Genomic DNA, 13642 nt, shown 5'->3' with positions numbered 1-13642 from the left:
CTAAATAGTCACACTTTTAATAATAGTTAAGTTCCAGGAGCTCGGCCTGGGGAAGAGGTTCATTCCGTTCACAAGACAAATTCTGTCAGAGTACTTTTCATTGCTTATTTCAAAAATCAAACTTAAAGCCACTATTCTCTGTAAATATGCACAGATGTACACACACACGTATTTTTTTTTATTTTTAAAATAGGACTAACACAGCTTTAGCTAGCTATTTCCTTGTTACAGCACTTTCTGCAGTGGGCTTCTACATTTTTAGCTCAAGTCGGAAGGCCTTGTAACCACCGGACCTGCTGTTATAAAAATCAAATGACTTTTTATAACCAGGGTTACACACACAAATATCATTCATGTGTCCCCTTTTATAAGCGCCCGGCTAACCATTCTGAACAGTCCTCAGTCAAGCCTCCCTCATTTGTTAGTAATTTTAAAGGGTTTATAGTACCTAGCAACTGATTTTAAATAGCCGTCTTATCTGCACTCGCTCCTACCAGCCCAATGCTGTATTTTCTTAAGGTTAAAAATATGTGTCTCAGGCATTGCTTAGTACAAGAGTAGGTTAATTAAAAAAATATTTTTTTATAATTAAGACAGAAAAAATATTCCATAATTTCTGTTTGGTTTCTTGGATAAATTACACATGGCAAACAAATTAAAGTGAGTAGGACTCTAGGCTTCAGGATAAATATTCCATGGGTGTGTGGTTCATCAGCATCTTTGTAATCTTTCAATTACATGGAGTCATTAAAAAAAATGTCTGGGGCGATTATGTTAACCATGGATTCTGAAAAGATACACAACAGTTCATCTCCTGCAGTAACCTAAATATTAAAGTCTTCTGTTAAAAAGATAGCTTACAAATTACCTTTTCACTTTAATACACATTGATTTTTCTGTTTGGTTTGGTTAGTGCATTTACAGAAACCAAGGAAGCGAATGTGGGCTTCCACAGAACCACTGCTAAACCCCTTTAAGCTCTAAAGGCTTTTTTTAAAAGTACAATTATTAATGGCACCCCGATTCAGGAGATTGTGGAGTGACTGGTATACAAACACACGTTTGTGTTCGGAGGAAGCCTATACTTTTTAGGGCAATTCCCTTTGCCACACACACAGATGGAAGCAAAGTGGGAGGTAATACGCAATGAAACAGCCGCTGGAACGACCAAGCATGCTCGCTTCACATAAATACAGCTCCACTGTATTTAACTCTTGGAGAGTCTAGCATCACTGGTAACAATGGATGAAACCACGGACCAAAATGCCAAGCCAGAATGCAGTACACAGAGGGCGCAAATACACTACAGTGTTCTACCACAAAAAGATACACTGTGTGGTAACTAAGCATTTATAGCAGCTTAGAGGACTCCAGAAAGTAGAAGTTACATTAATCTCCATTCTGTAGCATCTGCTATGAACCAGTCAGTGGGTTAAAATTTCTGCGAAATTCAGCAGCAAGCTAACCTATGGTAGTCTGATGCTATCTGACTATATTTGGTTAAGAAAGAACTTCTTTTATCTGAAGATACCATCTAAGGGAGTCCTCATCCACCCATGAAGCTTGCGATCTCTGTGCCTAGGATCCCTTCCTTGTATTTTTAAATGAGTGGTTAACTTTTATAGCATGTTTGTTAGAACAACACTTTTAAAAAATCCATTACCACCCAATTAAGGAAAGAAATAAAGGTAGGACATAAAGGTCAAAAGTAAATAGTAACAAATATGGGTCTATATCACTTTCAATAAGCCAGCAAACATCAAAGGAAATACTTGATTTTTAAACACTATACTCAAAAACACAACAACAAACCCCTAAAAATATTCTTCACGTTAAAATTTAGCGTTATAGGAAGCATGACAAAAATTCAGAAGTTTTTACCTCTGAAGGAAAAAAATAAATCACACAGCTGGAGAAGAAAGAGTCAATTCACTAAGCTTTAAAGACGACCTTGTTCACATTTGTATAAAATCTTATCACCCTCCTTTCTTCAGAAATCTCTTAAGCATTATTTTTTTCTATTATTTGTAACAATCTATTTCTCTGTCCAAAAGATGGGAAAAATGCTAACAACATTGGCTGATGGGCAATAATGGAAAATAAACTTTTTAAACTTCAATTACCACTCTTTTTCCATAACAGAAAAGACCAAGGAATGACAGGAAAATGAGAAAGCATGTGCTACTCAAGCCCGATCTGTCATATTAGCTGACTAAACATAGATCCCTCCTCTTCCTGATATTTATTAACTATAGGTTTTATAGTAAATTCCTAGCAACCACTGCACCTAAGCAGTTTTGACAAAGAGAAGGCTTATTGATAAACACCTTAAAAACATTTACCAAGGTAATAAAAGAAAGTCATTCCCTCCTACTGAATGTTTGGGCATAAAAGAGGTATTTTTATAATGTAGCTCATGATTTACCATATCTATAGTGTCCAAAAAAAGCACAATGAAAAGCAAGCATTTTTCCAGTGGTTTGATAACTATTTGAATCAACTGTTAGGCTTTCATTACACTAGTGGCCAATTGCTCACTTTTACAAGCACAGGAGGGGGGAGGGGGGCTGGGACAGCAATGGGGAGGAAAAACATGCTTTTCTGAATGTATTTTCTATATACCCTTTCTGTGCAAATATAGTTAAAGGGATTATTTTTTCCTGTCCATTAATCTATAGCCAGTGTGGACGCTGTATTCTGAATGCTTCACACAACTAAGCTTCCCCTTGACCTTCAACTTTCGCATGTAAAACTTTCAATCACCCAACTATTTATTGACTGCCTGTTACTCGTAGGAGCCAGGCCCTGTGCTAGACCAGGATGGGGTACTGAAACAGACAATTGTAAGTATCTCCTTTGTGTATGTGTCTGTGTATGTTTCTAATCTCTAAAGATTAGAAACTCTACTGAGGAATGCGATTAACCCAAGGAAGTCTGCCAAAGTGATTTTGTCCCTCTAAGTCAGCGGTTCCCAGCCTGTGGGTCGCGACCCCTTTGGCGGTCGAACGACCCTTTCACAGGGGTGGCCTAAAACCATCCTGCATATCAGATATTTACATTACGATTCATAACAGTAGCAACATTACAGTTATGAAGCAGCAATGAAAATAATTTTATGGTTGGGTCACAACATGAGGAACTGAATTTAAAGGGCCAGAAGGTTGAGAACCACTGCTCTAAGTCAACGGGTTGGCTGTTTTTTTTAGGACCCCAGAAGATGTTCACTTGTTATCTAAGACTCCTTAACGCTAAGACAAATAAACATAAAAGATTTCATCTACATGTTGAAAAACTGTTGGCTGACTGTGAGGAGACGGATCTTAGGGAATGAAGCACAGATCAGTTTCATTTGCCAGCCAGAAAATAGTGCAAAATTTCTTCTATAATGTTCAGCGTTGAGTTTACTGAAATGATAAATAATTCATGTTTTCAAATGTAAAAGATGTCCTGGTACCTGACAGTCTCAAAACTTTGTGCAGACCTTCCTTGAAATTAGAATGTAACGGTTCATTCACTTCCACATTTTGCAAGTCCAACCTATATGGTATATAAATATTACACATACGCATGCCTAAGCAGATATTTGATTTCTTATTATATTTTGGATATACCAATAAGAGCACACACACTCATGGAAGAAACCCGTAACTCTCCATTTCTATTCAGGTTAGTGTTCATCGACTCACAGATGACTGGAGCCACTTCATGCTCGGCTGATCCAAGCTGTGATTTGAGGCTACTGTTCTAAGCAGTAATTTTTCAAGATAAAATTTAGCAGTTTTGGAATTCTAAAACTAAACACAATTTTGTCAGCCATAAAAAAAAAAAAATTAACACTATAATTAGTGACTGCTTTAAAATCCAAACTGCTATTGAAGATGACAGTTTGAAACCACAGAAGAATCATAAAAGATGATTAATTATACAAACTGGCACTTGTTTCTGAAGGTTTATGTTCATAGGCCACTTGCCACCAAAATGGAAATATATGAAGTTCATTGACTATTGCAAATTACTACACACATACTAATTTGGTTTTCATAAAATTAAATATTAGGGTTTTCTTTTCATTGAATCAACTACTCCATAATACATAAAAGTCATAAGTATTTTCTTATCAATTAAGAAAAAAAAGTGCCTTGAAAAGATATTAATCCTCTAAATCTATTTTCATAAACTAATGTTACCTGAATAAGCACACTATTTATATAATAATTAGTTTAATCATGGTCTTTTACATATATAATTATCAAAATGAAAGCCATTGCTACTACATTCACTATAAGATGAATAATTATAACATCAACTGGAATAGTGCTTTTTCTTTTCTTTTTAAATTAAGCACTTTTCCAAGAAGAAATCAAGTTAATACTAAAATGACAATCATACATTTTAACTAAATTATTTTATTACAAATACGTATAATTTATTGTGGCAAGAAAATGAATCTATTATTTCAAAGTGGCTTATTTTATAATTATATTTATCAGCACCCCAAATCTGCCCATACAAATATGCTGTTGTGCTTTTTGACTTACCTGCACAGCGTTGTGGCTACGACAATAAAAATTCAGGCAAAACCTGAAAAGTGCAGTTGAGAATTGCAATGCTTAGTTTCTCGGTCACTACATATCTAGATATTAGCAGAGCTAAGTATGTGCATTTTCGGTTTTTATCTCGGGATCTGGTATGATGGAATAGTTTATGCCAAAGTCGTCTTTAGCATGGAGGGAACACCAAAAGCAGTGTTTCTCATCAGCTAAAGAAAAAATATTTCTTCATTTGAAGAACAAGCTAGTACTGCAAAGACCTTCAAGCATCTTGCAACTCATGGCCACACTCCCTTAATGAGAAACACAAGTGTTTGGGGTGATTCTAACTGGACTTAGGAAAGCTGAGCCCAGCCCCACTCGCTGCTTCCGGAGGCTGCCGGAGCGCAGGCAGGCTATCGGGTTCGTCAGCAGCAGGGGTAATGGCCTTCATAAAGCACAATCATCAGACGGACTGATTTCATATGAAATCGTTCTTTTTCATTAAGGGACTCTTACTTGAATTAACCACGAAATCTCAGTTGAACGTCATATTTTGTGTTCCGTACTCCCCCTTCCCCGCGGAGGGGGTTGTTTATATTCAGGGCACCAACTTCTTGTGGAAAATTGATGAAGGCCCTGTCCTATTCGAGGTAGTTCCACAAAGCAAACAATTATTGCTTCAGTGTAATCCACTTAAAACCATAAACATATTGTATTTGTTTTATGTCACTCAAATCCTGTTTAACTCCCAGCCCTTCCAGTTTATCAGATGCGACCAGAGCAAAACTCCATTTAAAGTGCAAAGAGGAAGGGCTCCCCGAATCTTTGATTGTTATTCTAGCTGGCTATGAAAACCGGGAGGCACTTTGTAATGGTCCTTGTACATGATACCTTGACTGTCATTCCAAACTGTATTACCTAGGTCGTCTTTCCTGGTGGGATTCATAATAGATTCTTCATTCTAAGTATTCATTTCAGCTTTAAAATATATTTAAATGACCACTGAAGTCACGCTTTACGTTTCCAGCAGTTATATTTGATCTCTCCTATTCATCTGCATTTTTCCTGTTTAAGAATTTTTCAAGGACCTTTTAACATACTAACAAGTGTCAAATGTATTGTCTTTACTGAAATGTGTATTGAAATGACCAGCCCCCTCAAATAGTCCTATCAAACAAGGTGTCTGAAATGTTGCCAAAATTCAGGGTTAAGACATAAAGACGAACGCACGTTTTCTTAGGCAATGAGTGAGTGGGATACCAAACAAATAAAGCCAGAGCCAGAAGATCTGTTCATCTCTCAAATTACAGATTTCAAGTTGCCATTTTATTTTCCAAATTCTTCTTTCAGCTGAACCCGCGTTTGGAATTTTATCACTTAACTGCGGCAGAAATATAACCAGGGATTGGAAACTTCTGTGTGTTTTTCACAAGTGAACACATCTTCCCTGGAAGAGGTTAATGGAAAACGAAATAAAAGGAGGTGGAAGATAAACTGGGTCTTTTAAAACTGGAGCTGCAAACAGCTCTCTAACTAATTCAGATAAGCAGCAAACACCGTGGTGGGGATATTCATGACAGCCGCGTCTGCGTGACAGCACCCAAGCATCGCGGTGGCAACGGGCTTTCTCTAAAACACATCTGCAAGGACGACAGGTAGATAGGCCGACTATCAATCATCAGCACACGTGAATAATTCCATCCTCGCTGGCCCATGTGCTGTGAAAATCAGCTCCACAGATGTGGCAAAGCTTGCTATTCAGTCAAGGAGCCATGGCAGTGAGTAATTTTTATGTTTCATTCTTTAGAATATGTGTTCACACATCATTAAAAAAAATTCAACCATGATTAACAGCTCTCTGCGAGTGGATTCTGAAGCAAAATACTCTCAACATTTTCAGGTCATATTTGCAGTTAATTTATGACTTGCTATCTTACCCGCGTTTCAATTAATTGAATGGAAGCATACAGCTCCAAAACAAACAGGCTGCAATTCCATAGTCTGGAGAGAAAAAGCCTCAAAACTTACTCAAGAGCTAGGCTCAGTTTTTTGTGTGTTTTTTATTTTATTTTAAATCTTAGAAAATTTAAATGGTGCCCGCAACCACTGTCCATGGAAGTAACTTTTAAGATGCACAAATAGAATAAAATTATAGCCAAATCATACTAGGGGTTGTCACTGTCATTCATTGATTTCACATAACTTCCATTTATGCTAATGGAATTAAGCACCTGCTCTGCAAAGAAAATAGACCCCTATCTGTGAAAATAAGTGTGTACAGTATATTTTCCAGATACAACGCTGAAATCAAACAACCGAAAACGCGTGCTATATAAACAAAGCATCATGTGGCCTACCTGAAAACACTGCTGTTTTATAGTTTACCTCCTGAGTCATAGGAGGTATTATTTGTGCCTTTGCCATGTAACAAAAAAGGTGGGGGGGGGGGAGGCGGGCCGGGGGAGATGGACAAACTCAATCTGGTGATTTCAGTGAGCTCATACGCAATCCTCTGTTTACCCCTTCAGAAGTTCATGATAAATTGTATCAGTAAATGTGGATTCCAGCCACTGTTCTCTGCCATCATCTTAAAAGTCCCGGAGGATAGTTGTATATACTTGAGGAGGCATGGTCATGGGGACACTATGCTGGGACAGGAGGGGAGGCAGACAGCTCTTAAGGACTGGCTGACACCAGAGTCCCTTTCGAGCACGCCTTCTAGTTGACTGTCAGGTCTCACCTGTAGGCACGTCTACCTGGACTTGAATGGCGCTGTCTCCATTGGTAGTCACAGAAGTCTCTTGTCAGGGAGTTCTTGACAATGGAGTAGATGGAGAAAGGCTGTCCCTCTCTACTCCAATTGTACTGGCAGCATAGAGACCTTCCCCCAAACTCTATAATACTTTCAGTTAAAATTACAATGTGATCAGAACAGGGTTGTGGGAAGAATCAGAATATCCAGTATGGTTTCAGCTCTATTTTTATTGGCCTCATGATGTTTATAATGTAAAGTCATTGCTATTTTTATTCAACATTTTAAAATAGTCTTAAGAAATAGGTAATAATAAGAAAAACATATGGCATGTACTACATTTAACCACAATTCTAAAGATTTCTCCTTCTTCGTAATGGTCTAGGTCAAGGCCAGAATTTGTCATTTCTGATTTGCATAATGAGTGGTATTAAAAGCAATCCTCCCATGGACATGACTGGCTACATAATGTGCAGGGCCCAGTGCAAAATACACATGCGGGGTGCCTCGTTAAAAATCTTCCGAACAATTGCAGGACAATGACCGCAGAGGACTAACCCAAGCTCAGGGCTCCTCTAAGCACTGGGCCCACGCGACTGCACAGGCTGCACACCAGGAAGCCAGCTTTCCTCTTGGAACATGACCTTGGCAACAGATAGCCTGTTGCCCGCTCCTTTCTCTTTGGCCTAACAGAGTTCCCAGGGGAATTAGCCGTGGGAGAATGAATGTGCCATGTCTTCCCACAGACACCTCTTCTATGTTTGAGGTCCAAGGAAAATGGATCAACAAAGTGTACTCTAAAAGCTACCATTTAGTGTTTTATACAGATTGTATTCTAAGGCTTATTTAAAAGCCTTTCATCTTCTTTCCCGGAGGGTTCCACAGAACAAGGTTTTCCATCCAAAGGCCAGCATGACCCCAGTGAGGGGTTTGTTTTTAATGGGGACCAGCGGGCCAATTTTGAATACAGATAATGGTAACACAGTCTACTAACAATTTGATCCTCAATGCCATATTTTTTTCTCTTCCTCTTCTCTCTGTATTTTTAAACCACGTCCTGCTCAAACCCCTTCCCTCCGGTCAGCCTTGCACCAGTCTTACATTTGACCTCACATTCTAAAGTTCAGGTAACTTGGAAGGTTGGGCAGGGGCTGTGGAGAGGGTGTCCTTTCCTCCCAAGCAGTTATGCTCTGTCAGTTTCAGGCTCGGGGAGGAGACGGCAGTAATTACAGCAACCTCAGCATCTGCCCTTGAAGGGATCTACCACCTCTCAGAAGTGGGCTTTAGCTGAGCTCAGCTGTAGACAAGCCATCTTTCCTTTCAGTACCTGGAGCCCCTAAAGAGTTGGTCTTCAGAGATTTAGAACAGGGTATAGAGATGAACAGAGAAAAAGACTCCTTCCCTTTTTTCCCCGGAAGTAAATAGGAGGTAAATTTGTAAATACCTTACAAAAATACTGAAGAAAAACACTATAGTTAAGACAAAATTATCTTGTGAAGTCTGAGTTTTTCTGAGCTGTAAATAGCTTTGTATAAGATCAAACAATAGAGAGAAGACCGTGCAAACGTATAAGCCTACCCTGAGTTTTGGTCATTCAGAGAAGGGCTAGAAGATTATAAAATTACCTACTCTCAATAAAGTAGTATATCCTCCCCCCCATCCCCCCCTCTGGTAGTGAATTTGTAGGGATAAACAACCCTACAAATTGTTTGGCCTATTATATGTCACAGAGATTTTTCTATAGCCTGTCTAGACTCCAGACAATAGGCGAGACTGGCCTATCGTTGCAGACATTTCTACAGTCTGTAATATCACTTAGAAAAGTAAGGGCAATAATACAAAAATGAAAACCAGCCTGACCTGCCGGTACGATGGTAGAAATACGAGTCTAACAACACTTAACAATTTAGAAATGATGGTAGCAACCTAGCAAGAAGTTTGAGCAGCCACATATCAGCCAAAGTAACTTTTGCAAAATCATTTATATTCCCCAAATGAGGCATATTCAAGTAATTCTGTCCACAAAGTATAAAATCACTTTCATCACAGAAAATTCTGTATATGTTTTGTGTTTTCTTATTGCATAGAGAGAGAGAGAGTGTGTGTGTATGTGTATATATTACATATAACATATAAAACCACAAATATATGTATATTTATAATATTTGTGGTCAACATACAGACTTTTAAAAAGGCCTGTCTCTGAATAAACTAGGTTGTTAAACTAGTCTGTTTTTCAGCTCTCTTGGATAAAATAATGTTGCATATAATCTTACAAGAATTAAGGGACATTATGTATAAGCAAGGGAGGTGGAGAAAGGTTTTTTGTTTTTTTTTAATTTCACCTATTTCCTTCCACTGCATCTCTGAGCATCTCTCCCACAATTACATTTGTTATAAATAAAGGAAAGAAAGAGAGATGGAGAAAAAAAAGAAACCTTGCTTGTTTCTTTATATTTTCCTTCTATGCTAGCTTTTACATTTTTCAGTAAGGCGCTGATGAAGAGTACTTGTTTTTGTTGTTGTTTAATTTATTGTAAGGACGACCCAATCAAAAGATGCACTGAATGTAAAGAATACCTGTTGAAGAAAATATTGCTGGAAAACTATCGGCAATATTTGCGATTCAGAGGGTATTCGCTCTCCCAAAGACTCCAAACTGCGTCAGTGCTCACCAGACCATTTGCATCTTCGACTCGGGGGATAAATATTAACAGTCAATGCTGCTGGAATGACTCAGCTTGTGGCATCAGGAGCAATTAGGGGGGTGTCTAATGAAACAGAAAAAAGCAGTAAAACCGAGAGGTCCTTCCAGTTCGTTTATGTAGAGTTGTACCTTCCAAATAGAAAACTCCTATTTCTAAAGTCATTCCATTTCTCTCTGGGTGAATTTTTAAAAATTCCCCAAACAACCTCATTTAGATTTTGTTTCAACACAACCAGCTCTACCCTATAGCAGTTTGTAATATGTCATCAACAGTTGCTCTGCAGAACCATGTAGGATTGCTGACGTTACAGGATGCTGATTGGTGAAGCCATGCAGAACCCTTCTCAGGGTGATCAGCTAAGCCCATTATCTACCAGGCATCACAGGGCACTTCCCAGGTTAACACCCGTATGCATACAGATGTGGTGTAGTCCCCCCGGGGGATGCAAATGTTAGATTCACAGGATGCCAAAATAGCATCACACAACATTCTTATTTTGTTTTGCTTGAAAGTTCAATATTTTCTGTCTTTAAGGAAAACATTCTTTAACCTCATCGGAAATGAAGGTTTTTGTCAACACTTTCTTCTAGAATAAAAATAAACAGATATGCTTCGGTACAACTGATTGATAATGTGATACTAAATATAGTCTAATGCTTCAAGGAGATTTTACTGAAATAAAAGATGTAGTTTTTTTTGTATCATGATCTTCAATAATACTTAATATACAGGGTGGGCAAAAGTAGGATTACAGTTGTTCCTATGGAAAATAATACAATAATTAGTAATAATAATAATAATACAAGAATAAATCCCATGTTTTGCGTACTCACAATTGTAAACCTACTTTTGCCCCACCCTGTATCATGTAACAAGACATACCAGACCCCTAGCTGGTTTGGCTCAGTGGATAGAGGGTAGTCCTGTGGACTGAAGGGTCCTGGGTTCGATTCCGGTCGAGGGCACATGCCCAGGTTGTGGGCTCGATTCCCAGTTGGGAGGCATGCAGGAGGCAGCCAATCAGGGATTTTCTCTCATCATTGATGTTTCGCTCTCTCTCTCCCTCTCCCTTCCTCTCTGAAATCAATAAAAGTATATTAAAAAAATAGAGATGCCAGAGAGGTCTATCTTTCATGTAATAATTTTGAATACCATAAAAACGGTACACAATTCTGATTCACCTCAGCCTTTTAATTAAAGAGTAATAGTTTTTGTTTTAACAAAACACATCAACTAAAACTTGACTTTTTGGAATAAGCAACAAAGTCCAGATTCAACGGCAGCATGATGAATTTGGCAAACTTGCAGTGACATGAAGTTGGTGGGAAGTGCATGCTTTGCCCAGGGCAGCTGGGAATCCTGCAGTGCTCTGTGGGGAACATGGGTCATTCCCTATGTGTCCCGCAGTGGAGAGAGGAGGCCAAATTAGGCCCCAAGGAAGTCTCGCCAAACTCCCACCGAAGTCAATGGAAATTTGCAAACGCACTTAAGAGGGCTCTTGTGGTCCACAAGGTCTTGTTAATAATTTCACTAGGTCTTTAAACGAGATACAGTGGGGCCTTGACTTATGAGTGTCCCGACTAATGAGTTTTTCAAGATACGAGCCGTCTCTCGGCCAATTTTTTGCTTTGAGTTGTGAGCTAACATTCGGGTTACAAGCCAGCTTCAGATACCCCACCGCTAGTTGGCGCAGTGAATGTCACAGTGAACGCCACAACATCAGCCCAGCATCACGTGTCTCACTCATTCACTTTATGATTTGACATATGAGTGATTTGAGTTTTGAGCTCCGTCATGGAACGAATTAAACTCACTGTATAGAAGTAAAAAATATATATATATATATATGTGTGTACCTCTCCAACATCATAGATCCAAATACGGCCTTCGGAGTCCCCGACAGCGACTTCTTTGCCAGCTTGAGCCCAACGAACACGGTTTAGGGCAGACGCCCCCTCAATGGCCACACTGGCTGTTGGAACCTGCCAAAGAGGTTAGGAAAGAATCTCTGAATATGAATTTAAATATATGTTTAACTGGATGAGTCACCACTGCCTTCATGGGCCTGAAGTAATATACATCCCCTGCAGAAGTAAAAGGATTCATTGTTCTTGGTACATCAGATGCTCCACTGTACTAAGGGGCACAGGGGAGATGCTCTAATGGAAAACGAAAAGAGGGGGTCTTTTTCCACAATCAATGGGCAGCGAGTGACATAAATATGTCTTCAGATTTTGCAGGGGGTACATCCAATGTCCAAACCAACACAACAGCTCCATGTGATGATACTTCACCACCAGGTCCAGATTTATGGATGAATGGAGAGAGATTTCAGGATTTACCAGGATTAAGGATACTCTAAAAGGCATGAGGGAGGGTGTTTGGTGGAATCAAAGTCATAGTAATATGAGTCTCTAGGGGAAAAATATGTACTGATCCCTCAAAACCTCATCAGGGAGGGGATGATCAGAAGAAGAAAAAGTAAGCAGGTGAAAAACTTCAAAACCTCAAATTCTTTTCTTTTTTTCTTATTCCCCACTCTGTTTGCCCTCCTCCTGGCAGCCCTGGATATAGGAAGTGCTCATACCTTTGGACATGTCCCCAGGGTGCCAACCTGATAGAATGGAGGCAGCACCTCCTGGTAGAAAAGGTCTTATAGCTCCTCTAATACCTGAGATCTGACCACGTCGATAACTGAAACAACAATAACTATTAAAGGGAACCGAGAGTGCCGATGGAACCTGAAGGACTTGTTACAGGAAACTCAGCATTTGAAAAAATAATTTCAGTGGGCCTGCCCCTTGTCCATCATCAGTTGTATAAACTCCTGTCTTTAAGGTTGAAGGTTTACTCACATACAGCGCAGATGCCAAGAGAACCTTCTACATTGAATCTACAAGAATGTTGAATAAGAAACGACAACGGGCCATTAAAAAATCAGAAAGGTAAATGCTAAGACAAAAATTGGAAGAAAAAAAAAAACTGTAGTGAAAAGAGGGCCACCGAGCTCATCTCACCCCTGCCTCAGACCTGCGTCTAATACACACGCCTGGGAAGGAGGGAAAGACGACGGGCACTCTGCCGTGGCACTTCTGGCTCTCTGTGATTCCAGGAATTGGAACCACCTGTTTATATGTGATTATTGACCCAATACCTATCTTTAAAATAGCAATAAAAACTCCATCGTATGTAAGGATCCATGTTTAAACTTAATCTTGAGATCAATAAACGTTCTCTTACCCGCTTAAGTCACTGCATGTCAAATTATGAGCAAAACTCTAACCAAAAGTCCCCAGCTCATTTTTTTTTCCTTAAAATACACAATTTCTACAATAAGGGTACCTGCTGTGCAAGCTGGAGCCTGAATTTGTAACCAAACCTTTCCAAGGCCAAAACAATGTGAATTTAGATGGGCTGTAATTCTGTCAATATATTTTATTATTAGTGTGCTACTCAGAAGACAACTCAGAGATCCAGCTAGAGTTTTCAGAATTAATTCCATAATGTGGAGAAATCAAACAGGATGATACTTTACCTAATTCTATTCAATAGCAGATTTATAAAAAATGAACACTTTCAAAAATAGAATAAAAATGTTAATCTTAATATGAGTACGATAAAAAATGAATCACTCTGAAAAAAACTGATTT

The 13642-nt window shown here is 38.9% G+C and overlaps 1 protein-coding gene across 9 annotated transcripts in view; it reads right to left on the bottom strand.

The window, feature by feature from the left end:
* The window catches only part of DYNC1I1 (dynein cytoplasmic 1 intermediate chain 1), a 276554-nt gene that overhangs the window by 6447 nt on the left and 256465 nt on the right, over positions 1-13642 (bottom strand). For all 9 annotated transcript variants that reach the window (XM_081102249.1, XM_081102252.1, XM_081102256.1 and 6 more), the window contains one exon: positions 11849-11974. In XM_081102249.1, coding sequence (XP_080958375.1) covers positions 11849-11974 — 126 coding nt within the window. The remainder of the gene's footprint in view (positions 1-11848; positions 11975-13642) is intronic.

Source organism: Myotis nattereri (assembly GCF_964212035.1).
Source record: "Myotis nattereri genome assembly, chromosome: 11".
NCBI lineage: Eukaryota > Metazoa > Chordata > Mammalia > Chiroptera > Vespertilionidae > Myotis > Myotis nattereri.
This window is presented reverse-complemented; position numbering and strand designations above follow the sequence as displayed.